Raw genomic sequence first — 23,620 nt, forward strand, 5'->3', positions numbered from 1 at the left:
TCAAAATGGTGGCTATTGCAGATGAGTTTTCCTATTATGGTTCAAACTGTATATGCTAATACACACCTGCGTCGCTAGTACAAGCAAAAGTAATACTTTGGTCTTAAGTGATCAGAGAAGCTTTTGCTCTAATATTTGTTCAGCACCTTTATAGCTTGTGAGAAAGTGTTTTATAAATCAGACTTCTTTTTTTTTTTTTTTTCGTTTTTAGTGAGATATTCAGTCAGGTATATGTTTATAACCTAACCTTCCCTCTCTGACCTGTCTGTTTGTTTATTGGTCTTCATGGATGCTGTTTGTTCACTAAGGTTCTTTAGCAAATTACAGTGGGCTGGATTTATCCTAAGACTAAATTACCCAGAGGTTGACTCTATTTAGAGCCATTTAGTTGCAGTAACTTTGTTAGGGGTATTGAATTAAAGTGGGCAGAATACAAACACAGACTTCACTGACTTGTAGATTACTTTTTAAAGTTCTTTACAAAAAGATTCAAATGAAAAACAATGAAATTTGTAAAAGTTAAGCTGAAATGAAAACCTTTGCAAGACATTGTAGATCTTTTCTGTTTTCCATTTTTCTATGACTCCTGTGTTGTAACGTCGCTTCTGGTTTAATGAGCGTTCCTCAGTGTGGGAGGAAACTATTATGAAGATGGAGCAGCTTTGTGCCTCAACATCCTCACAAATTGGTGAAAGTAAAACAAATTGCCTTGAAAACCAGTTTATTGTGGATTGAAGAAAGTTGTGCCCTTGTTAGAAAGCATTGTGCTCAAGAAGAACAAGTGCATTGTCTGCTGAAGTGGGTTTGAAGAATGGAATTGCTTTTTGTAGTTGCTCCTGGGAAAAAAAAGAGTGAAACAATTGCAGCTAAAAACTGAAATTGTAAGCTTCTGATTTTGTGGTGCATTTCAAATATCGTTAACTCCTGGTTTAAAGTTGTTTGACAGCCTATCAACGACACCATGAACATAAAAAAATTTAAGTTAGCTAGCTGCAACTTATAATACATAAAATAACAAATAAAAACAGTCTTGATTCTCCCAAACATAAAGGGTAAAAGTATTTTCTTTGATGTACAGGTCAGTCCCAACAGCATAGCTGCCAGAGACGGACGGATCAGAGAAGGAGATCGTATCTTACAGGTACAGTATGCCATACACTCACAAACCTCCTAAAAAAGCTCTTCTTTGCCTTAGCAAAATCATTTTTCTGTTGTCTTGTTTTACTAACAAGTATCTTCCAGTAAGAGAGCACATTTTTCTTTAATGGCAGCACATTATAGTGGGAGCTTGCACCCACTGCGACTGTTAAGGAGGAGGAAATGCCCCCCTGGCTGTTTTAGTTACCGACTCAGCACCAACAGGGTTTTTTTTTTTTTTTAAGGGTTCTGCTTCAGGACAGCTATGGGTTGCAGCTCGTTGCCTCCTGTGTGATGGCTCACAGGCTGTGACTACCATTAGCCTTTAACTTCATCTTCAGCCTGAGAGCAGAGGGCGAAATTTGTCAGGCCTTACAGCTAAAGGCTGGTCTTTGTTTCAATAAGAGCGGGATTGGGGGGTCGTGTTGGTGAGAAAGGGACGGATTGTATCACATTTTAATGATTTTCCATTAATGATTTTACTTCACTTTTCTTACCTCTGTAATTAGAGGGTCTTAAAAATCAGAACCTTTGTTGTTGCTGCCTACAGATACATGACCATTGTCCTTTAATTACTGTTTCTTCCATCTGATTTTCACATCTACTTACACAGATATTCTTTTGTTTTAATTAATTCATCTAAGGCTCTGCAATGCCCACAACATGTGGTAAACACAGCTTTCAGTTTATGGCAGCACATTAAATCTTTTCTGGTTTTATGCTTTGCTGCATCTTCAGGGTGACTTGCAGTTCATTCCTGTTGATGCATTCAGTTTTGTCTTTAAAAAAAAACTTCCCTTTCAACCTCTTTGTGTTCAGTCAATTTGACAGGAAGGGAAATGCAAATAGTCTGAAAAAGCTAACATGACTTCATTCCATAGTGTAATTTAAAGATCTAAAGCACTGGCACATTTCAACAAGGACTGTTTTTATCAATATAACAATAACAACAGAAATTTCCCACATTTGAATATATCATTAAAGTTTATATATTCACTGCTTGTACGTAATCAGATAAAAACAGATCCATTAGCGTACAGCAATATCTATAAGTATGCCGCAGAATTCACAAATGTGTATCACAATAGGCATAAAAGGGTGCCTTAAAAATCACAAATGTGTCGACTTTCTCAAATTTGCATCATTCAAACTTCAAAAGTAATGATACACAATTTATACAAACCAGCAAATGTGAATGCTTAAATTTCCAACTGTTGATGGCTCGTTTACAAGCGCACTGATCAGCTGTGCTTAAGGACTTTCTTACACCAAGGTGATAAGATGATGTGTACAAGGCTGGAAAAAAAGACTCTGATATATCAGCTTTGCTGGATTTACTGAAAATATAGTTTATTTTGTGTTTTACTTTTTCTTTGGCCCAGCAGCCCAATATACACTATGTTAAAAATATGCACTTTTTAGATTACGATACATTTTCTGAATTAAAAAAAAAATAATGGTTCAAACTACTTTTAAAACAAGCTAAGTGTAGGTTTGCTGGTGAAGATTCTCAGTCATCCAAAAAAGTAAAAAAAAAAAAAAACAATCCGCTGGACTTGGTTTCCGAGTTTGAAGATGTTTCACTTCCCATCAAAGAAGTTTTTTCAATTCAAAATGTCAGATATAGTGTTGACTTCTTTATAGAGTGGACCAAAAACAAAGCCTTGTTTTGGTTTAGAAAACATAAAAATTCAACCGGAAGAACAGATCCTACCCTTAGGAATGGGGAGTCATTGAGATCTTTTGTTAGCATGCAATACCTAATACTGGTCTATGCCTCTGAAAGGGGGGTTGTTAGGAGACATTTTTGGTCTGGCTAACCAATTAGATGTTTGGTCCCCTGCTGGGGGGGGGGGGGGGGGACTAATTCTAATGCTGACTAATTCTAATGCTGACATTTTTAATTTAAAAAGCTTCCTGGATGGGATACGAAATGTCTTCAAACTTGGAAACAATGTCCAGTGGATTGATTTTTTACTTTTTTTGAACCCCAGTCGGCCTCCGCAGATGGCCGCTCACACTAAGCCTGGTTCTGCTGGAGGTTTCTTCCTGTTAAAAGGAAGTTTTTCCTCTCCACTGTCGCTACAAGCATGCTTAGTTTGAGTGATTGTATTTGAGTCAATGCAATCAACTGGTTTTCCTTAGATAGAAAACTTTGAATCAATTTGATTGCACGATCTGGTTGAACTGTAAAGTGCCTTGAGATGACTTGTGTTGTGAATTTGGCGCTATATAAATAAACTGAATTGAATTGAATAAAGTTTAGGTTCTTCTTTTTCTGGAACAAAAATAAACTCTGAAAACTAATGCGAGCACCAGCACCATCTTCGAGCAGCACTTTAGCCTTTATCATGGGACGACGTGCACAAGTTGGCGGGACATCCACAACGCAGTCAATCTTCTGAAGTATATGAGTGGTCTTAATGTGCATTGGCAGAAAATAAATTTAACAGTTGATGTAAATGAACATGACTATATTATTGTATTTTATCATCTGAAGACAAATAAAGTTACAGCAGACATTAAGTGTCAAATATTTCTGACCCTGTACTTGGTTATCTGCTTATAAAATGTTCATTTCCCTCAATATCAACTGTTAACTTTATTCTTTACTTTAAGAAGAAAAAATACCAATTAAAATGTGTTTATTTTTGCAGTATGTTATAAATAATTAGTTTTGTTAGTTTTTTTTTTTTAGAATCCAATACAGTAAATGTAATGCTAAGTTAAAGCAAGTGAACATTTTTTATATAATGTTTGTTGGACTACTTTGCCAAAAAAACAAAAACAACTTTATTTCCTATAAAGTGGATAATGCTGAGACATCACAGTTTTCTCTCACATTCTCAGATATCTGAGCTTTTCTCCAGCCTTCGATGCATCATGTCATTCACGAATCACCCCACAGTTAGAAAATCTCCAAAGTCGTTAAGCACAGGACAGCTGATCTGTTTGCTCGTGTTGACCGATCCATCTGCAGCTGGCTAATCAAACATTACATTTTTCAGTGTGTGTGCATTGTGTATTATTTATCTTCCAGTTTGAATTGTGTAAATGTTAAAATCTGCCTACACATTTATCAGTGTTATAATACGCATTTATGTATTTTTTAAAACATATTTGTGCATTTTGTTGTACACTTAAGTATGTTATTGTGTGCTTGTGGATTGTTTTAATGCATACAAAACTTGCTAACTTTTGGAAAAGTAAAGAGTGGGTAAAAACTAAGAGCTACACAGAAGTACCAATTTGTTACAGCTGATTTTGAAATTGTAAAAAAACTCAAACTGAAATATGTTTATATTCATGGATAGGACTAACTGCTAACATATGTTATCTGTAGTTACATTAGTTGTACATACATGTATTTAGGCTACATGCATGTTTTGAGACATAAGTGACCACTTTATCGACAAACTTATATCTGATGTTAGCATTTCTGTGCATCTCATGGTCTGGTATAACATTCTCTAAGTGTGTTAACTTTGCGTTATGGTTTGCAGTTTTAATGGAAACAAATGTAAGCAGAACAAAACAGCTTGTATTAATTCAATTACATGTGCAAGATTAAGGAAAAGGTTAATCAAATTCAGTGTAACAGAAGAATCCAGCAAGAAACAATGGAAACCAGGGATATAAACTACTGAGGGAGAGTGATATTTAACCTAGATGAGTCTAATCAGAGGAATGTTAATCAGCCGATGGAGAGTGTTTGGCAGGGATCAAAGGGAAGATGACTAATTAACAAGGGGAACACAGAGGAAGTTGAAACAAATACCAACACTAAGAAAACTGTCAAAGTTCAACAAATGTGGAAAAATGTGAACGGTAATAAGAAAAAAATGAGTATAGCAGACATTAACAATATAAAAAACCTAGATATACACTAGTGGAACTAGTGTATAACTACAAAATTACAGTTTGTACATAAAATATAAAAAACAAAACATATATATTATTATTTAAAAAAAAACAACTAAGATTTCATATTAAATTTTAAAAGATTTTATACAATTATTTGTATCACAGTTATATTAACCAAAAGCTATCATTTGGTTGTTGTTTTTTTATTCTAATAGATGGAAATAAGCTATTAAATTAGAAAAACATATCCATTATATTACTAAAAAACAATTCCAGTTGAATGTATCCTCTTCGTTTCAGGGAGTAAATATAGCAGCTTTCTTTTAGCCGTATAGAAGTGTGCTGTAACGTGGACTAGAAGCTTAGCTGTGGTATTCTATATCCCTTAAGTGAAGAAAACTCTGCTCAACTTTGCTTTACACTGCTTTACACTGCAAAAAATCTAAATCTAGAGAAGTAATTTTTTCTTAAAATAAGTGCATTTGTTCTTGAATTGAGGTGGTAAAAGAGACATTTTGCCAATGTAAAAAGACAATTTACACTTAAAATAAGAAAACACAATTGCATTGTCTTATTTCAAGTGCATATTATCTAATTATCTTATTTTAAGAGTAAAATTACTAATTCCATTGGCAAACTATCTTATTTACCTACTCAAATTAAAGGTGAATACACTTAATTTAAGAAATTTTTACTTATTTCTAGATCGTTTTTGCAGTGTAGGCTCTTTACACATTTTTTAAATACTTGGAATACCTTGATATTACACTACTAATGTAGTTATATCACTGCTAATGTAGTTTTACCAAACATGCGTCTGTTCAGAAGTCAAAACTTTACTTTGTTTAAGCAGTCAAAGCTGATTTGGCAGGTCAAATAAATCAATTGTTGCTCTACTAACATAGTTTACTATAAAAATAAAAATAAATGATGCATTTGTTCTGCATATAACACATGCCATCAAATTATATAGTTTTAAGGTTGCCTTGATATGACCGTTAAAATTACACAGCAGCACACAAAAAATGTATGGTGATTCGTTTCATCCGGTACGCCAACAAATATTATTTTAACATACCTAAATTTGGGACATTCCCAGTAATAACAATAGTTCCCCTAAGGGTCTGTGGAGTGAGAAACATAACAAAAGAGCAATTTCTTAACCAGAATTTTTGCTGAGCATCACCGGTAGTGGAAAACAGTACATTTATATGCAAATATACTTTGATACTTATGATAAATTGACTAAGAAACTAATTTTACTGAACAAAAGATGAGGGGACTGGATGCATAAGCGCTACTGTTTGAGCTTATGAGTTGCAAGGCTGATTTTAGCTACAATGAGGCATGTGCACATGTTTGTAAGGCGGACCAGTACTCTGGCCCCATTATCCACCACTGACAGGGCCATTATTCTAAAGGCAAAAAGATGGAAGCCGCCTGCCAGAGGTCAGCTAATTGTACAGCTAGATGCATGTACACTGTGGAAACTTTGGTGAGCACCACAAGTCTGCTGTTTCATACATGATAACAGCTTGGGTAGTGGGTTATACATGTATTTTTCAAGAGACAAGAAGTGTGTCCTTTCTCCTGAAGACAGGAAATTATCTACAGTACATCCCTCATATATCTTTGTAAATATTTATCTTTCATATTCCATCTTTTCATGGAACAGCACCTGAAAGTATTAAGTTTGTACAGTTTGTATAACAGTGTACAATTTCTGTGCCCTTAAAGATAATTAAATATACAATTAGATAGATGCTGAAGTGATGTTCCCAAGTGTCAGTATTCTGTGTGGCCACCAGTAGTTTCCTGCACTGCATTTATCACTCTTGGACATTAAGTACCGTAAATTCCGGACTATAGAGCGCACCTGAAGTGCAAGCCGCACACTCTAATTTTAGAAAGAAAATTAGTTTTGTACTTTTATAAGCCGCACTGGATTTTAAGCCGCAGGTTTCCCACATTGTATGAGATATCTACAAATAAAGATATTACACGTGAGCATTTTTTTTAACGTTTAACTTAATCCGTATGATAAAACAAACAAATATGGTACATATTATGAATGCTTTTTTTTTTTTTTAAACTACCTGTAACACATTTAAATATACGTATGTGTCGGTAACACGCAAATAACGCTGCATATACCGGTACTTTTAATTGAACAATGCACAGAACATTGCAGCCGACCAGGAAAAGTTATTAATCACTTTCTTCTTCCTCCTACGCACTAAAACCCTCAAAGTCCTCTTCCTCGGTGTCTGAATGGAACAGCTTCAGGATGCTGTCACTGACTTCAGTCTCATCCTTGTCGCTCTCACCTGAGCACTCCCGGTCCTCTTCATCCCGCAGCAGCCCAGCCTTCCAAAACCCGCCGGTGATGCTTGATGTTTTCATGAAAAAATACATGTATTAGCCACACTGTATTATAGGCCGCAGTGTTCAAACAGCGGGGAAAAGGTAGCGGCTTATAGTTTAGAATTTACGGTATATTAGAGCTTAAGAATGCCGCAGGACTCATCCTAAATTCCCCCTGAAGCAAATCACATGCTGATGAATATCTGGAGATCCTTCACCTTCTGTTTGAGAAGGGTTTAGCCAGTCCAGCATTCCCCCCTTAGTTTTTGGAGTAAAGTTCTGTAGATCTTCCTTTATTTTGGTTGTTATAGCGCTTAAATACTGCCCATTTGCCCTGTTTCTGAAGCAAGGGGTTTCTGAAGCAAGGGCATCATGCTCTGCTTCCCTGTGTTACAAGTTGTACATCATTGGAAAGCTTGGACACCACTTTTCCAGGATCTATAAGTGACTCAAAATAACCCACCGGCCTGTCACATTTACAAAAATGCAAGGGGTGTACTCATTTGTGAGAGCAAGACCTCAGTTGATATTTATGAGAGTTATTGTTGTACTTTCTTGCTTATGAGTGAAATAATCATATTTTCTTAATTTGCAGATTAACGGTCAGGATGTGCAAGACAGAGAAGAGGCAATGGCTGCTCTCTCCAGTGATGACTTCAGGAACATCATCCTACTAGTTGCCCGACCTGAGATGCAGGTTACAATCACTCAGCTTTTATATTCAAGTAACAGCTGGCTTAAAGGAAAACTATTTATGAAATACAACTAAAAAGGATTTGCCATTAACATTGTTTGCGTAGAGCAAGCTTTACTATTCCCGGTTTAGCAACCTCTCCCCTCCCATCAAGCACACAACTTCTGCTGATGGAAGCCACTGCTGGGACATCCCATAATATTTTATTTTTATGTAGCACCACTGTAATTGACTTGCAATGGTAAGCCATAAATGCTAATGGCATGCTAATGTGGAGTGAGTTCAGGCCCAAGGCCAGAGACGAGTAAGTGGAAGGACTTTGCCGCAGTGCAGATGAGCAGAGAAAGCAGGAGTAGGCGCTTTGTAATTAAGTAGCTCTTCCAGTAGTGAATGTGAAGTCATCAGATAAGGATAGCATTTGGTTCACATCAAGCAGCCTGATGGATGATGCAAAGGTAAAAGGTCAAAAGCCATTGGTTTACGGCCATCAAACTGAATTGGCCCATTTTAAAGATCAGCAGCTCTTGGTAAGAAAGCCAAATATCAAATATAGCGGCGGTTTCCCATTTTAAACCCATGCAGAGGTATTTTTCAGGAAATCCCATTTGTGCACCCATTTGGAAAATCTAACTATTTGTTTTTGAGGCACTGCATTGTCACAGGCTCTGGGCCGTGAAAAAAAAAATCATGGTTTTTCTTTTTTTTCTGTTTCCCAGCAATCACTATTTTCCTCATCCATGTGTTTTCCTTATGCTTTCACTCCCCAGCTGGAAGAGGCATGGCTGGATGATGAGCATAGCGAGTTCCTGGAGCAGCTGAAGATGGAAATGTTGGAAGAGCAGCAGAGAGAGGAGATGGAATTAGCTGCCTTGCAAGAAGAACAGGAGAAGCAGCAGGTCAGAGAAATAGAATTTGATGGCCCAACACATTGCAATGCTTTTCAATATCAATTTCATAAGCAATAGACTAAATTAAATGAAGAAAACAAAAGTGTTCCACACTACATAGAAAAAATGTTATTTGAAAAGGAAAAAACACTCCCTTGACTTTATTAGAGTGCCAGGTGAAAACAGGCGCTCCAGTCCCTTTGAGGAAAGAAAAAGTTCTTAATGAATATGTATGAAGAGGGACTACTGAAGCATTCAGATTCCAAACAATAATAATCATAATCTAAAATTCTCTTTTGGTGGGATGAGAGCATTCGTTGACAATCCATACAAATGAAACTTCAAAGACATGGCAGAAACATGATGATCTCTGAAGTATGAGAGCTGTAAAACAGTCTTATACACACACACAAAGAAAAACCTAATGTGTGTCCTTTGGGAGGGTGAGGTATTGGTTTGCCCTTCCTGCAGAGAGAATAAAGCAATGCAAGTTTTATTTTGTCTTTTTATCTTCCTTTTTCAATGAATCTTTAAAAATAATAGTTTTTGAAATAACATTTTATGATTTTGGATGCATTTTTATTGTGTCTGTATAGATTTCGTTTGAAGAAAAAAAAAACCATACACATTCAGAGAGAACTACAAAAACATTCATTACAAATTGAATAAATGCACTTATTTCTTCACCTGTAGATTTTAAAGAAATATGTGGTGAGAGGAGTCAATATTTCAGCTTTAATTCAGCATAACCGGACAACGAGGATTTATTTCTCATAGAAAAAAAGACAATTTAACCCTGAACAATGAAAAAGACAATGTCCATGGGAGAGGTATTGATACAAGCACATTAGTTAGTGGAGATTATTATCTAGTTTGCTAAAAAGAGTTTGGAGCAAGATTGGGAATCAGGTACATTTTAACTAGGAGGTGAGCTTCTGGGTGCTGCCACCTACTTTCCTGATCACAGTTATAAAGGGAAACCATTAAAATCATTTTTATATTACCAAAAAAAGGCATCTTTCTGCTAACAGCCTTGTAAAACATCCCACAAGCTCTGGATTTGGTCATTGGGGTTTTTTCTATAATTTTAGGTCCACTTGCTTTGACTGCTGTCACTAGAAGGGAAATATTTGCATTTCTTCTGCCTTAGTTGCCTGCATTTTACAGTAAAAACTTCTAGCAGGCACAATGTTTTTATGGTATTTAACTTTTGCACATTAGAAACTGAGTTGTAAGACACAGACTGCCACTCTGGGTCTCTGAGCAAGACCCTTAACCCCACATTGCTCCCCAGGCGTCCAATGATGGCAGCCCACTGCTGCCCAAGGGGATGGGTTAAATGCAAACATAATTTCTCCAATTTGAGATCAGATACAATTCAAACTATTTCACACAACTAAATGTCCTTCAGCCCCACTGCTCTGCTGCAACAAAGATATAAACAGTTAAGAAAGCTGTAATTAGATTATAATAAATAAACGCAAATTTATTGCAAAACAGATTGATACTGTGCTCAGTATGTCCCACTTTTCTGTTGTGTTATTGTTCCATTTATAGCAAGGCCAATGTTCACATGCCTACTGTTTATTTCTATATGACTCAGTGATATTTTGGCTTGTCAGCTATATTTTACATGTATTGACAAAAACCTAAGAATTGTGTCAGTTCCAGGTTCAGTTCTTGAGAGCATTGAGAGCTGTCTGGATATCTGTAGGTCAGGTGACAGAAAGGGCTTTGCAACCTTTCTCCCTCACTGTTAACTTTATTGTAAAGGATAACAAATGCTTTCAATTAACAATACCTAAACTTGACTTAAACTAAAACTCAGTTTTTTAGGCCATCCACATCAAAAGGCGTACTTGTAAATACCTGCTAATATACATAACTCACACAATCACAAATTGAATATTGTCAGGGAGTCCTATACTAATCAAATAAAAATGTTCTTATGGGTAAAACAGTGTCCAAGCCAATACCTGGGATTGGATTTACTAAAAGTATTTTGTTATATTTTTGTCCTTGAACACTGTAAAATCTTTAAAAATTTTGCAAGGATCAGGCCCTTCATTTCTGTTTTCTTTTTGTCATTTTATATTTTCAGAGGTCAGAGGATGACAAGCCTTCGTGTTCAACCTTTTCTTGTTCGAAAGACAGTGTACAAAATCCAAAAGAGAGAAAAGAAAGCTCAGACCATAACGTCTTAGCCCAAATCCAGAGACATCTGTCCCGCTGCCTACGAGACAGTCAGGACTCGCAGTCTACCAGTGGTAGCAAACGCTTTGAAGATAACGATTATGAGGACAACGATGAGACAGAGGGAGATCGTTTCCAGCAACTTTTGGAGCTTAAGTGTCAGATACGCAACAGTGGCGAGTACGACCTGTTCTACAGCCGTCGCAGCACTATAGAGTGCAGCATGGCAGAGCAGAGCGACGTCCAGCATGAGCTGCGTATGCTTAACGAGGAGTTGCGCAGTATTGAACTTGAGTGCCAAAACATCATGCAGGCCCATAAGCTGCGTAAGAGTCAGCAGTCTCCTTTAATGGGACGTTCTGCAGCTTCCATCAAATCAAATCAAAGCCCCAACCATGGAGAGTCTGTTAAGGGTAAGCTTGCAGACATCAATGAGAGGATGGAAAAGTCTGACAAGGACAGCTCCAGTGCCTACAACACTGCAGAAAGTTCTCGGAGCACTCCTTTGGCAATGGACCGCTCCCCAGAGCACTCTCTCCAGAGAATGGTTAGCCTCACCAACCAGAGGAACCTCTATGGTGGGCTTGCTACTGGATACTCCCCTAGCCCAAGCCCCATTCTAACCTGTAGAACCCCTGTTCCAGGCAAAAGCAGCAGCCCTGACCACAGCAACCCTTCCGAGTCTGATCAGACAACTCATGCTGAGGACAGTAAAAAAAAGTTAAAACAATGCACTTCTCGGATTCCTTACTTCTCTCCTTCGCACAGTTCCCAGCAGAGACAGGCCAACATTCCTGCCCATGCTCGTCACTACCAGAGCTACATGCAGCTGATCCAGCAGCGTTCAGCTGTTGAGTATGCTCAGAGTCAGCTCAGCCTGCTTAGTGTCTGCAAAGAGCCTCAGAGACCCATTACTGAGCCCAAGATGGAGTGGAAGGTCAAGATCCGCAGCGATGGCACTCGCTACATTACCAAGAGGCCTGTGAGAGACAAGATCCTGAGGGAACGGGCCTTAAAGATTAAAGAAGAGCGCAGTGGAGGAATGACCACAGATGATGATGCAATGAGTGAGATGAAGATGGGGAGATACTGGAGCAAAGAGGAAAGGAAGCAACATCTGGTCAGGGCAAAAGAACAGAAGAGGAGACGGGAATTCATGCAGCGCAGTCGTCTGGAAAGCTTGAAGGAGAACCCTCAAAGCAGCAGCGAGGGCCGTAAAGAGGTCAGTATTATAGAGCTCAGCCACAAGAAGATGCTGAAAAAACGCAATAAGAAGATCTTGGACAACTGGATGACTATCCAGGAGCTGATGACTCATGGCACCAAGGCTCCTGAGGGAGCAAAGGTTCACAATGCTTTCCTCTCAGTCACTACTGTATAGGATAAAGACAGCTTACATTGTACCACATGTGGTAAAAACATACTTGCCTCGTTAAATGTGGCATTTTTAAGTGGACAGTCAGAGGAGTACTTTTCACTCTTTGTATCCCAAAAAGAATTTTTAAAGAGTTTATCAGTGGCGTCATAACATTTTTGTGATGTTTTTGAGAATTGTTTTTCACATGACCTGGGGAAAATGACATTTTCTAAGAAACAATGACAATTATTTTAATACTTCACTCTTTATCTTTTCAATTATATTTTCATATTTATGTTATGCTATATTTTATGAGGGTTGTTTGACAATGGTCTCACAGACCAGCGGGTAACTTTCTTTCATTTTTATGATTTTAAGTCTTTCTAAGTCAACAGATTTTATATGCCTTTGTTCTGGAGTTAAAGTTGCATCAGGTTCCTTTGTGGTTTTCAGGTGGGTGAAATAAACAACAAATCACAAAACAGTTTAACTGAGTTACTAAAATCCTAACAGTTTATTATTTTTCTCTTTTAAATGCTGTTTCAAAGAAAACTTTTGACAAGGTTAGGTAAATTTTGCCAGTTGATTTTTAACTAAAATTTACTCTTTTCTATAACAACATATAATTACTCTGTATGTATAGAAACAAATGCATTCTATATGCACAGTGCTCTCCACAATTATCTGCACCCCTGGTAAAACTGGTTAAATGATACCTATTTGTAATGCATTTAGGGTAAGAACTTTGGTGACCCAAAGAAAGTACTATTAGATGTAATTCTTCAACTGTGATTTCTTCAAAAAGAAAATACTAAATGCTTTTCTTCTCAATTTGCTTGGTCACATGATTAAACTGATCCATCAAGCTTTGTCTGTCACAGTTGAAGTTTAAAATTTTTTTACATTACTGTTTTGATAAAGTTTTTGGGTAAGTTAAGGCTCGTAGCACTTTCAAAGCCATTCACACCTGTCTTTTTTGAATGACTCATTATCTTGTCTTCCATTTGTTATGCAACATTAATGTTTTTATTATACACTCTGGTAGGGGTGGTAAATATGTTATTCAATGTTTTGAATGTCATATATTGTTTGTGAACACACCCCACAGGCTGTGCGTCAGATCAACAAATCAAAGTGTGAATCGGGCTCAAATCGAGGTTGAACAGATAACTCTGCACATATAGAATAAATAAACCACAACTTCCATTAAATATAAGAGTTTATTGACAAAAATAATTAAGCTCCAAGTCAAATATATTTCAATTAAAAACTCTTGACTAAACTAGGAAATTCAACTCATCTAATCTATATGTACACAAAGAAGAAGAAGGAAAAATATTGTTGGAAACCATAATCAATGAGATGATGCAATGATATCACAGTTCAGCATCAAGTTTATGTTTGAAAACCAATGTTTATCTTGAAGAATTTGAAATGTGGTCAAATTAGTTTTGGCTAATTTAGAGCAATTAGAATGTGTTCAGACCAATTCACAATTGTTTGATCATTATTTAATTATCGGTACTGCGGTTCAGTCCGAGAAGGGATGTTTCTCAGATAGTGTATACAAAGAAGGAAATTTTTAAGTATTAAAAGAATTATTTCCAGTCATTTTTAACAAAATCACTGATATATTCACAAATTGCAAAGGAAAAAACTAAACTTCTATCTTAAACATTATTTAGCAAAATAATGTTTTATCAAATGATGTGCTTAATTACAAAACAATATCCTTTAGTTAACTGATTCTCAGCCTTCTTTGATTTTGCTAGTAGCTAGCAAACATGAGGATTCCTGTTGAATGAATTTTGGTCATAATTTGGTAATCAAAATTTAGTGAGCATATGAGAAAACACATGGGCGTTAATGTTATATCAGTTTTTTTATATCAAGCAACAATTGAATTTTTCCATTCTGAGATCAATAAAGTAATATTTAATCTAATCTAAACGCTTAGTGAAATAAAACCTGTTCTAGCTTTATAAACGACAGTTCAAAAAACGTCATCATGCCGTACCATGTGGTTCAACCTGTATGCCTTTACTCAGCACTAAACACATTACACATTAAATTATCAAAGTTCAAAGAAACACCTGCAAACCTCTTAAACTTGGAAGGCTTGGTTTTTTTCTTTGTATCCACAATTAGCAGCTTAGCATTGCAGGATCACAGCACAGAAGTTATTTTCTCTGGAGCTTCATACCTCCAGCTTAGCTTCTGAAAATCCTGAAGTTCAGAGAGAAATGTTGCAAACAGTCAATTTGCAGCATTTTGGTTCTGATGTGCGCCACTAGTTCCGATTTGTTTTTAACCAGTCTGGAGTTCTGGTCCCTAGACAAGGGGGCCATAATGGTTTCCTCTTTGATATGAACCCCAGGAGAGGGTTATGGATGAGAGGCAAGATACCTGTGAGTTATGTGTTTTCTCTTTAAACACTGTGGGGGGCAGGACTACATGTCCTGTGGAGGAGCCTTGGATGTGTGTGGGCTGCATAGGATGCTGGAAAATCCAAACAGCAGGTAAACCCCCCTCCTGACCCCATGGTTATGTTAAGTATCAGTGTGGACATCAGTATGGTTCTCAATGTCCAAATCATGCTTTATGGCAAAACATCTTTGTGGCAGAGTAGGCATCACTATCTTGTCAGGGCAAGCGTATGTGATGAGAAGGTAAAATCTGCTCTTATTAATTAAAAACAGCATAAAATTATTAGTTTTTAAATTTTTTCTGCTGCATATGTTCAAAAGGAGTGGTTAAGGTGCCAGTTCTTTCATCACGGGATGTTTTTTTTCCCGTTTAATAAGTTTTATCAAATTAAATATTAGGCTTACTTCTGTGGTTTATGTTTCTACAAAAAAGACAAATTTACTTTAAATGTTGTACTAAGTCTTTACTGGGGGTGCAATAAGTGTGAAGGTGCCATAACTATGAGAAACATGCTATTTTCTGTGCATTAGTCTCCTAAATCAACAACATTTAAAGGTTTTAATTTTCAACAGCTGCAGAAAATCCATCTAATTTGACACAAAACAAATATTGTCTTTTATAATTGAGAAAATATTGTTTTAAAATGTTTGTTTTACAAGTTATTGACCAACTTCTGTTGTGTTTTTCTTTTTTTGTTTTCTTTTTTCTGATTCCAAACCTTTATCAGTGCAGAACATTTACCACCTTGATCAGGAGACATATAATCTACCTGGAAAGTGTACAATACAATCCTTTAGACTCACCTTGTGACTAGAATTTCTCTTCAAACTATTGGAGAAACCATTTAGTTTTTCTTTTTGGGTTTGCTGTAGAAAAATGTAAATGTCAAAAAAGCACAAATAAATTCTAAAATAACAATTATGATTTAATCATCTTTTGTTTTTTTCTTAAATAATTGGAGATAATAAATAAAAATTATGCAAACCACAATTGCCAGTCGCATAATAAATTAACTCATTGAGATTCCTCATAGCACACCTTTACATACCTCAACTGAGATATTGCATCAGAAAACACAGAAGTGATTGAAACTCTATTTCAAAAGGTATACAGTGGCTAACATGAGATAAAAAAAAAAGTCCACATGCATATTACATATCAATCTTTAGGGATTTTCTAGTCTCTGTTTACTTTCCTATACAGATAGGGTTTTGCAAAAAATCCTATATTCTACTGTGAAAAAGCATCAACTTTTATCAGGAAAGCAAACCAAAAACCACCTGAGCAGAACGGACGATTTCAAACTGGTTAGATTATTGTTTAGACTACATTTGGTTTGGTTTGTTGTTTGTCTTTTAGAAACTAACAATTAAAATTCCAAAACATCAGCATACATTTATTTATTTATTGTTTTTTGAGATTACAAAGTTAAGTTGACATTTTTTAATTTAAAGATAACCAGTTTGTAAACATCAGTCTTTTTTTCTAAATATTCAAGAAAAGATGAACAGGACCATACATTTTACACGCTTGGATTTTGTATACATCAATTTAAAGCTACTTAATTCATCATAGCCTTAAAAATCTGACCTCAATAATGTATTTGTGGCTCGTTCTTAATTTACATACAATTTATCTATTTCCAGCTGAGAGGTTTTGTTCTGCCTTATTCGGTTGCTGGAAATAATAAAGGTGTCTCTGAATTGTTTTTGAAATTGCATTTAAGGGGCATATATCATCATTTTATCTATTGATTCTTTAGATATACTTGGTTTTATAGCTCATTTAGCTGTATTGATTTGCAGGTTTCAATGGGAGAAAATGTAGCATGATTGAAAGAAACCAGCCAGAAGTCAGCAGAGGCCACCGCCAAAATCTTTTAAGGAGTGATAAAGTTAGAGCTGGAACACTAAACTTACCCATTAATTCATTAAACAATGGTTACCAAAGGGGAAAACGTCATAGAATGAAATAGGGTTGCTGGATTTGAAATTTATGAGGTGAAGATTTATTTTGCTAAAAAATTTCGAGAACCAGTAACGTGGAGAGGTCATCATGTAGCCATGTTTTCAGAAGCTTTGTGTCGAGCTTTGTTTGCCTCTATTTAGCCACAGTGGTTTATGAACCCCTCCTTAAAAAAATACATGAAAAAAGGACATTAAAATCTTGCTGCTTATGACAAACATTGATATTTCTGTTCTGTTCTCACCAACGTTGTTTCTCAACAATGCCTTTTTCTCCTAACCAAACTGTGACATTTGAATATTTTTAATAATAATCACTGAACCATGGTGTGGTTGTGAGAACATAACAGCAAGGGGGAGAATAGATGAATTCTTGTTTTTCTACGCATAATCAAAACATGTTTTACTTGTTATTTCAAAGATATCCTCTGTAGCTTAAATTCCTTTCCATGAGGTAATTTTCTCATACCAACATGTAATTTACCCTTAAATGCCAAAATCATACAACGGGGAGAACATAACACACAACTATAGTGATTCATAACCTGCCATCCTATTGGCTACTTTAAGCCATTATAAAACATCACATTTCTTTATCCAAAAAACTTCTATTGTTACACACAACACCCACAGTCGCCTCAGTGGTCTGGCTGCTGCCAAAATGTGTTAACATGACAGGGGAATGAAGTAAGTTTTTATCCCCCAGCCTATGATCAAGTTTCTGTTTTAAGCAATCTTATTAATCCATTATTCCAGACGATATCGTGATCCACCAGATATGGATGTGCCTTTCCATTTTACAGATTTATGGCTGCTAAGGCCATTTCCACTCTAAGAAAATATGTTTTAAATTGTAATATCCAGTTAAAAAACAATGGATAGGCTGATTTGGATTTATTTGTGTTTTAAATTGAAGATGTTTCTAAAATGTAATGATATTTGCCCTTTAAACTGGTGTTTTCGGATAACTGCCACCGAGCAGGAGTCAGAACACTTTAGAACTGGAGTTTTTTTTTAATCAAATGTCTTTATAGTTCAGTATTATGTAAAGTGATCATTGAAATTCCCTAATTTTTAACTAAAGTATTGTAAATTTGAGGTTTGAACCTGTACGTTTTGGATTCATGTCTGGAGTAACGCATAAGTGACACATTTGTAGCAAGGTGAAATGTGTGATTGTGAAATTTGCAAAAGAAATGATAATAAATTATGGTTTTTGGTATGACATTGCACTAAGGTGTATACTTTGTTTATTTACCTGCTGATACAAATATGGACAAATGATACAGACAGAATTTAAAGTTTTTCATATAAGTTGCATATTGTTAAAATAGGGAGAAAAAATGTGCATGAAAAGAAATCAGAGAGAAGTTATTTTTGTTCAACAAATGAATTGAATCTTGATTTCTCTGAAATGTGGGTGAAAGTGAGCGATCACAGCTTTCTACTCTTTTAGGCATCTATTACATGAATAAAGCAAAGAGTTGGATGGTGTTAATTTCACCTGAAATAAACAGTGTAGAGAAGAGTAAGCAAAACTCTAAGGGGTAAAAGACCGTTGTGACTAAATTAACCAGAGTTACATGTTTATTGTTGAACACAAATTTCCCTCAGATATATCTTGGAGCATCCCACTCAGAAAATATTAAGTTATTAAACAGAGGGAGATTTCAATTAAAATGTCCTTGCACTTGGGTGGCTTTGTGTTCATTAAATTATACCAGACATTTAATCATCAGTATAGCCTTGTCATTTACAGGGGAGAGCTAGTGGGACTCCGTTCTCTGTATTATCTTTAGTCGTCAGGTTGCTCAACTAAACTATAAATGATTTAAATTATTTTTTACCCTATATTTCTTTTCATTAGACTGAGAACTTGCCATAATAAAAGACGAAATATCAAAACAATTACATAAATTAAAAAAAAAAAGTTCCCTAAAAAGAAAATAAAGGGTATGCATTCTAAAGGTATATTTCTTTTCTCATTTAATTGCACATTCTACAATTTTTTTTAGATTTATGTTTTATATCAGATTATAGTGTGTAGATCAAAATGTAAGGAGTTTGTCATTTTTTACAAATATTTATGGGTTGTCTAATGCCTTTTCTATGTGGAAATGCTCCATTTATTGCAATTATATGTTTACGATGAATACCAAACTGCATTAACTGACCTTCAGATCATTAGAAAAAATTAACTTTTTTCATTGATGAGATGATTTACCACAAGGGAAATATAACTATGTTTAAGGTTAGGGTTAATCAGAATTATTTTAATAAACGGCTCTCAGCATTCTTTAGAAAATATAATTTTAAATACATAAGAGATTTATTCTTGCACAGTTCGTAGTCTAATTGTTTCAACCAACAGCATGCGCCATGATGCCTTTCTTGCTTTATATATTTTTTCATTTGTATTTATGGGGATAATAATTTGAATAATATATTTTCAGGTGGATTCTAAACCATAACCATTGTCAGACAACCTGCAGCACAATAGCAGCATAATTCTCTATATATGGTGTTATTATTTTCTAAAAGGAATCGGTATCTGTCCAAACGTGTACTTGGTAGGTTAAACTCTAGAGGAGCACAAGTCCCAGAGTTTTTGGAAGTTTGGCCCCTATGGCAAGAAGTTGAAATTACACCAGTGTTGTGCACAGGCTAACAATTAGCAATAAACATAAAAGTTTCCTCAGTTTGTCATAAATATGATTTCTGTTATAGCTTGTTGTTTTAGCAAATGCAAAACTGGGGGTCCCTTTTCCATTCCCAGGGCAGACCTGAGCTCCCTCCATTTGTTAAATTCTCCCCCAATACTTTTTTCTTATTTGACCTCCAGTTAGACTCTAGTTTGGCAATTATAGTTGCACAGGAAAAAAAATATCTTATTTTATTTCTGTTGTGTGGGGTCTGTGATTGGGTTTGAGGTTCACTTGTAGCTGATCTTTTGTGGACCATCTTTAACAGTGGACCCACATGTTCTTTAAGTAATGCATCAATAGCCATGGAAACCTCAAACAAAGTAGCGAGGTGATGCACAGCATCTCATACCCATCCATATGCCTGGAGACTATGACCCAAATCACTCCCTCATAATCTGACTAAAGGAACCTTTAGAGGCAGTTGTATTAAACAGAGGAGCATTCATTTTACACTTCGGGCAGTAAGATCAAGTATGAGAAAGACAGAATAATAATATTCCACCTTAAAACTTCCATCATTCTTTAAAGATAAAAGGGCATAAATATTCAACACAAAAAGCTTGATCAGGTTATTCTCACCTTACATATTTATATTTAATTAACTGTGTATCACCCAAAAAACTTCTACTTAGGCTGTAGTAGGTAAATGAATGCATAAAATACCTGATTTAAGACTACTGTAAAACATAAAAGAGGTTGCTAATCACTGGCTTGAACATGTTATATTTCCCGCTTTTTAGCTAAGAAACTGTTAAGAAATAAAATTTTGATAATGCATAACTCAATATTGCAAGAAGTTAATTAAATGGCAGACACACTGCTTTTCTCCATTTAACAAGATGTACATCTTCAGTATTTCATTGTTTTAATGTTATAGCACAGGCATTTTCTACCCGCATTGACTTTGAAATCTCTATTTATACTTTCATGCAAACTTGTGAGTGCACTTCCTGTAAGGCTCCAAATGGAAGAAGTTTCAAACAGTGCCTGAAATACCCCTTATTATTGCAGGTGTGAAAAATAAAGTCAGCGGTGAATAAAGAAAAATAAGAATCACATTTTTTTTTTTGTCGTCTGGGCTTTGTTGAGTCAGTAAGGATTTCTTCAGAAAGCCCAACTGAAGATAGCTCTTTGTTTATCCACTGAGATACTTTTAAGCTTGAAACATTTTACCATGTATATTGGCGCAAAGAACAATTTATGTTATATACTTTAAGTCTAAACTGAAAAGAGTCTTATCACGATCTTTTGGGTATGAACAAATTTTTACGAGCGCTCCAGACCTGACCTAGAATTCTTGCTCAATAATATAGCTGTTCTCAAGCATAGGTTTTCACTAAATGGCTACATTTATTAGAATCAACTGTCAATTTTATGAAGCAACATCATTATACATTATGCAACTCTGCAATTATGAATCAATGGTATTCTATCTGTCAATACTTTCAGCTGACATGTAGGTATTAAGCTGAGATTGGTTTATCTTTTTGTAATTTCATCAACACAATGAGCAGTAAGAGGTCAAGCTAATATTGAAATAACATCTGAAACAGGAAAAGGATGGAAAGTTCAGCAAAACTCATCTCATCACCATGGTGAGACAGAACGACCGCCCTAATCACTACATAGAACACTATATAGTGGTTACACCATATTAGATGAGTGTCCGAACATCTAGGAGATGAAAAAATAGTGGACTCAAAATTTCCCACAATGCACCTTGGAAAGTCGTGTACATCCATAGTCACTAGACGAGCAGAAATAACCCAGAATTCTTTACAAGAGCTCTCCTCCCAAAGCTTCATGGGATTTGTTGTGACAACGAAAAAGAACAAAGATGCATGCGGGAAGGCAGAGTTAAGTGACCAACGGGTAGTGGAAAGTAGTGCTAATCTATCCGAACAGTCAGTTAAATTCTGTTTATTTTCAATTTAGTTTATTTCTATAGCGCCAATTCACAACACATGTCATCTCAAGGCACTTTACAGTTCACCACATCAGCCAGTCTAATTGATTCAAAGTTTTCTATCTAAGAAAAACCAGTTGAATGCATCAACTCATTGACTCAAAGGTAATCCCACAGTTAATTGAGTTCACTATAAAGTCCACTATATAGTCCCTCTATATAATCATTAAAGGGTTAGGGCAGAATATTGTGGAAAATTATATTGCATATATATGGTGGACTGTGGAATATTTAGGTCTGTCTGAGTTTGTAAAATTAGAGTTCTGGCATCAACATTTTATGTATGTTTTTGCCTTGGGAGAGAGATGGGCTGTGTCTGAACATCCATGCTAACCGCTCTTGGGGAGTGGTGGTCTAGTGGTTAGGGCATTGCACTTGGAATCCAGAGTTTCTGAGTTCAAGCCCCACTCCCAAAGACTGCCACTCTGAGTCCCTGAGCAAAGACCTTTAACCCAACACTTCCCTGGGCACCACACAATGGCAGGCCACTGCTCCCCAAGCGGATGGGTGAGACGCAGAGAGTTAATTTCCCCATTGAGGGACAGTAAAGGAAGTTACACAACCCCTTAATCACAATATAGAGTTTATAGTGCACTCAGTTAACTGACCGTTTGGACAGATCACTGCTTTTCACTCCAAGTTGGTCACGTGACTCTGGCACCCCGCATGGTGCCTGCACCATCTTTGTTCTCTCCCACTCCAAAAACAAATCCCATGATGCTTTGCAAGGAGAGTTTTGGGGATTCTGGGATATATCTGCTGCGTCTAGGGACCATGATTGTGCACTACCTTTCAAGTGGCAATGTGGGAAGTTTTCAGTCCAATACTTTTTCATCCACTAGACATTGAATAGGTGGTTGTTTAGCTGTGTTCTTCCTTTTCTTCAGGAACTGTACACCTCCAGGACCCAGGACCCCTCCCACCCTGGACAAAAACTGTTTTAGACTCTCTTCTCTGGCAGAAGGCTGCAGTTCACCATGACCAGAGCCTCCCAACACAAAAAAGCCTCCCATCTGCTTCTAGTCTGATTGACAAGGCAGGGTCCCCCAGTCACAATTTTCCCATTGGTGGAAAAAAATAATAGGAATGGTATATATGTACAAAATCAAATCTTGCTTATCTATATGTAGCACTTTATTACCAAAAGAAATTCCTTGAATGATTTAAAAAACACTTCTTGGAAACAATTTTTGATATAAATGTTGTAAATTCCAATATCAGATGTGGAGAAAAGGTTTTTGGCTTATTTTTTCTTTAACTTAATGTGCAATTTAGAGTCAGAACAGATATCTTGTCATTAGGGTATTTACTTTTTCCAGGAGCTGAACTTAAACTAGATTCATTCATCTTTTATAACACCAAAGCAACACATACTATGATTTTCTGGACTAGATATTCAATATATTTCATTTGTCCAATACTTTGTGGTATTTAAAAGAATGCAGCAGTGACAGGTCAACTCTGCATTTTGTATTAAAAGTAAGACTTTTGATTTCCCTAGAGTATGTTTTCTTTACCCTTGTTTGTTAAGTCTCAGAGTTTGTATAGACCAAGACCATTAAAATGCTAGCAATAAAAAAAGCCACAGAAGAAGCTGTGTATGTGGTATAACAATGCTGGGTGCTTGTGTGCTAATTAAGTTCATCCATGAACTCCTGAAAGACTTAGTCAGGTGTAATTAAAATCGAACCTGTGACAGCCATGGTATTTATCAAAGCTACCCAGCGGTTCAAATACCGGTACTGACAGAAATGTCAAGCAGATAGCAGTGGCTTGTCTCTTCTTCAGTGCTCCACTGGTCGACACACACACATACACACACATTTGCACACAGCTATTGCTGTTATGAATGTTTGCTTATAACCTTTAGGATTACCAGAATGGCAAAAATTACAAATTCTTTCTTGTTATTCATGCACAGTGGACAGAATTTATTGACATTTAGATCCACTTGACACATGATAGAGCCTGTACTTTTCAGTACTCCTCTCCTCTGCTAATATCAGATGTAAACCAACTGGTAATTTCCATCATATAGCATATCCCTTGTTGTCAATTTAGA

The 23,620-nt window shown here is 36.1% G+C and overlaps 1 protein-coding gene across 1 annotated transcript in view; it reads left to right on the plus strand.

The window, feature by feature from the left end:
- pdzrn4 (PDZ domain containing ring finger 4) overlaps positions 1-14,012 on the plus strand; it is a gene marked incomplete at its 5' end in the record, with an annotated part of 18,115 nt that extends 4,103 nt beyond the window's left edge. Inside the window, 4 exons of the mRNA XM_015382324.1 lie at positions 1,079-1,141; positions 7,961-8,062; positions 8,827-8,955; positions 11,048-14,012. Of these exons, the coding sequence (XP_015237810.1) occupies positions 1,079-1,141; positions 7,961-8,062; positions 8,827-8,955; positions 11,048-12,520 (1,767 nt within the window). The remainder of the gene's footprint in view (positions 1-1,078; positions 1,142-7,960; positions 8,063-8,826; positions 8,956-11,047) is intronic.
- Positions 14,013-23,620: the final 9,608 nt, after the last annotated feature.

The sequence above is a fragment of the Cyprinodon variegatus genome, unplaced genomic scaffold (assembly GCF_000732505.1).
Source record: "Cyprinodon variegatus isolate N-32 unplaced genomic scaffold, C_variegatus-1.0 Scaffold255, whole genome shotgun sequence".
Taxonomy (NCBI): domain Eukaryota; kingdom Metazoa; phylum Chordata; class Actinopteri; order Cyprinodontiformes; family Cyprinodontidae; genus Cyprinodon; species Cyprinodon variegatus.